A 3,490-nucleotide genomic window follows, 5' to 3' on the forward strand; every position below is an offset into this window, starting at 1 on the left:
AGTGTGGAAGGCCTACACTAAGAGGCCTTGTCCTCAAAATCCCAAACCCAAACAAACAAGAAAGGAAAAATTACAACGCCAAGCTCACTGCACGTGTTCGAGGAGCAGCAGTCCGTAGAGAACCGGAACCGCCATGTCATAACCCAGTGAGCATGCGTAAAAGCACGCACGTTTCCCCGTCGGCCAATCGGTGGGCACGCTGGACGTCGGGGGCGGGGCTTCCGCCGACACATGCGCACGGCAGGGCGGGCCCTCTCTCTTCTCGCTGAGCGCCGCCAACATGGTGAGTGTGTGTGCCGAGAGCTCCGAGTGCGGCCGTAGCGACGCCCGTCTTCTGCCCGGGGCTGGGGAGCCCCGGCGTGGAGTGGCTCTGCGCTACCCGGCCAGCGCGTGGGGAGGCAGCGGGGCGCGGAACCCAGCCCGCAGGGAGCGCGGCTCGCGTGGACCGCACTGCCGGGGCCACGCGTGCGCAGTGGCGGGAGTGGCTGGGCCTGAGGTCCGGGGATGGCGGCGCAGCTGCGGCCTCGGCCCTGCCCGGCGGCCTGGCTTCTCATGAGCTCCCTTCAGTTCTTTTTCTCCGGAAAAAGCGAACTGGGGAATGGGTCAGTGGATTGAACGATGAGTTAATTGTATGAGAACTAAAGGAGTATCAAACATGGGTAAGAGCGGATCCAGGGAACTCGTGTGCTGGGAAAGTGGCCACGGGACGCTTGAAGTTAAAAAATGCTGGCTACTAATTTCAAACTCGTCTCCCAGGGCGGCTCCGAGCCCTGTGTTGCCGGTAAGCAGCGGACTTGGAATGTTTAAAGCCAACCCTTGTTTCTTCTCTTCCTGTTTTAGGTGTTCAGGCGTTACGTGGAGGTTGGCCGGGTGGCCTACATTTCCTTCGGGCCCCACGCTGGAAAGCTGGTCGCAATTGTAGATGTCATTGATCAGAACAGGGTACGTGTGGGATGGAATATTTTACAATCTTTATTTAACGTGGCCGTAAGATCGACAGCACCGTAGATGTTAACTCAGGGTACCTAGAGTGGTCCTTGGGTGGAGTTCTTTAGATTACAGCTTTACCATTGAGGAAACACTGTCCACGGGGTTTGAAGCACTGGGTAGAGTTAGCTCATCTTAAAGGATTAATTTACCCGGTAAACGAGGCAGGCAAAGGCAGGTGAGTTTAAATGAGGTCACTGAGAAGACTTCGGTGAGCTGGAGGTGGGGCTCTGTTGGTAGAGTGCTTGGTGGAGACCTTGGAGTCTAAAGATAGATGTGATGGCTCCTGCTGCCTCAGGCTCTGGGAGGATAAGGTAGGAGAAGCAGAAGTTTGCCACTAGCCTGGGCTGCTGACCTTGTCTGAAAAAACCACAGTGGAGGCTTTTAGGATACTGGATTCACAGAATATGCATTTTCTTCATTTGAATAGTAATGTACATTTGGTCCAGAAGGGGCTAGAAGTTACGTAGAGGTTACAGCCATCTTCAGATGCCTGTCTGAGGTCCTTGATTTTGTATCCTAGGCTTTAGTGGATGGACCCTGTACTCGGGTGAGGAGGCAGGCCATGCCCTTCAAATGCATGCAGCTCACTGACTTCGTCCTCAAGTTCCCACACAGGTAACACCTTGTTCTAAGTTGCTTTTCAGTTTGGTGACACAGTCTAAATACAATACACACAGACAATACAGATGGTTTGGAGCCAGCCAAGGAAAGGGTCCTATATCTAACATCAGACCTTATTGACTTAAAATTGCCCAGGTCGTTTTGCCATTATGAAGTTCCTGTTTGGGCCCTGACACACACACACACACACACAGACCACCCGCTGTTCCGTGAGAATGTCTGCTCTCGTGTAGCCCAAATTGGCCCCAAATTTGCAGTCTTCTGGTCTTGAGTCACCTTAGTGATGGGGTTTGTTGGGTTTGGGGGGTGTAGATTAAGACTGTCCTGCAGCCGGGCAGTGGTGGTGCACGCCTTAAATCCCAGCACTTGGGAGGCAGAGGCAGGCGGGTTTCTGAGTTAGAGGCCAGCCTGGTCTACAAAGTGAGTTCCAGGACAACCAGGGCTACACAGAGAGACCCTGTCTCGAAAAACCAAAAAAGACCGTGCTGGAGTACTGTGTGGTTGTCATCAGCAGTGATTGGTACAGTGAAGCACCTGCTGTAATGAGCCAGCACAAAGTGGATTTAACCTGGGTAGTCTCAGATGCGGCTGAGGGGTGCTGGTGGAGTGGCTATAGTCACCATGTACTGGAGTGACTACAGGTGAATCTAGGGTTCACCGAAGCAGTGAAGTTTTTAGTGGTTAAGAAACTTAGCCAAGTTAATGTGCAAAATATAGCAGGTGTAAGGCGCAGCTTTTGTTAATTACAAAGGGACATGGTTTTATGCACATGGGTGAGCAGTGGTAAGTGTACTTTGAAATCTTTTTTTTTTTTTTTTTTTTTTTTTTGGTTTTTCGAGACAGGGTTTCTCTGTGTAGTCGTGGCTGTCCTGGAACTCACTCTGTAGCCCAGGCTGGCCTCGAACTCAGAAATCCGCCTGCCTCTGCCTCCCGAGTGCTGGGATTAAAGGCGTGCGCCACCACGCCCGGCTCTGAAATCTTTTTTTGACATGACCTACCATAAAGCTGATTCAGTAACGTGTGACTTGATCTTCATAGTGCCCGCCAGAAGTATGTCCGAAAAGCTTGGGAGAAGGCAGATATCAATACGAAATGGGCAGCCACAAGATGGGCCAAGAAAATTGATGCCAGAGAAAGGGTAAAGGCACAAAGCTTTGAGTTCTGGAGGGCGGGGTGTGCTGAGAGATGTCAGGGGAGATCAGTTGAGTTTTGTTTTTCTTTTAACAGAAAGCCAAGATGACAGACTTTGATCGTTTCAAAGTCATGAAGGCAAAGAAAATGGTAAGTCTTCGGATGTACATTTATATTGGATGTAGGGTAATGAGGGAACATTGTGGTGTTGTATGTAATTGATGTTTATAGTTCTTGTTAGATTAGGGCCAGCAAGATTGCTCAGGGTAAAAGTACCTGGCTTAATGACCAAATGAGTCTTGGAAATAATATCTCTAATTTATGTGTGGAAGCAGTTTAATTTTTAACAATGGACATAAGGTGTATTTTTGTGTGAGCCTGTAGCAAGTGCTCTTTTGTGTTTTTTTCAGAGGAACAGAATCATCAAGACTGAAGTAAAGAAACTTCAAAGAGCTGCTATCCTGAAAGCTTCTCCTAAAAAAGCAGCTGTGGCTAAAGCTGCCATTGCGGCTGCAGCAGCAGCTGCTGCTAAAGCTAAAGTCCCAGCCAAGAAGGCCACAGGACCAGGCAAGAAGGCTGCGGGCCAGAAGGCTCCTGCTCAGAAGGCTGCGGGCCAGAAGGCGGCAGCACCTGCTAAAGGTCAGAAGGGTCAGAAGACCCCAGCCCAGAAAGCACCTGCTCCAAAGGCAGCTGGCAAGAAAGCGTGAGGCTACACAGAATAATAAAGGTTCTTTTTGACAGTGGTAAA

The 3,490-nt window shown here is 50.4% G+C and overlaps 1 protein-coding gene across 1 annotated transcript; it reads left to right on the plus strand.

Moving 5' to 3' along the window:
- Positions 1 to 216: 216 nt before the first annotated feature.
- Rpl14 (ribosomal protein L14) lies at positions 217 to 3,490 on the plus strand. Its single transcript, XM_021172304.2, has 6 exons — positions 217 to 283; positions 841 to 942; positions 1,511 to 1,605; positions 2,650 to 2,749; positions 2,839 to 2,892; positions 3,153 to 3,490. The coding sequence occupies exons 1-6, from the start codon at positions 281 to 283 to the stop codon at positions 3,447 to 3,449; spliced, it is 651 nt and encodes a 216-aa protein (XP_021027963.1). The 5' UTR covers positions 217 to 280; the 3' UTR covers positions 3,450 to 3,490.

Source organism: Mus caroli, unplaced genomic scaffold (genome assembly GCF_978045245.1).
Source record: "Mus caroli unplaced genomic scaffold, Mus_caroli_1 scaffold_11, whole genome shotgun sequence".
Lineage (NCBI taxonomy): Eukaryota > Metazoa > Chordata > Mammalia > Rodentia > Muridae > Mus > Mus caroli.

Coding starts and splice junctions, on each gene's coding strand:
- Rpl14 (XM_021172304.2), top strand. Junction 2,750..2,838: donor AAATTGATGCCAGAGAAAGG/GTAAAGGCACAA, acceptor TTCTTTTAACAG/AAAGCCAAGATGACAGACTT. Junction 2,893..3,152: donor TCATGAAGGCAAAGAAAATG/GTAAGTCTTCGG, acceptor TGTTTTTTTCAG/AGGAACAGAATCATCAAGAC.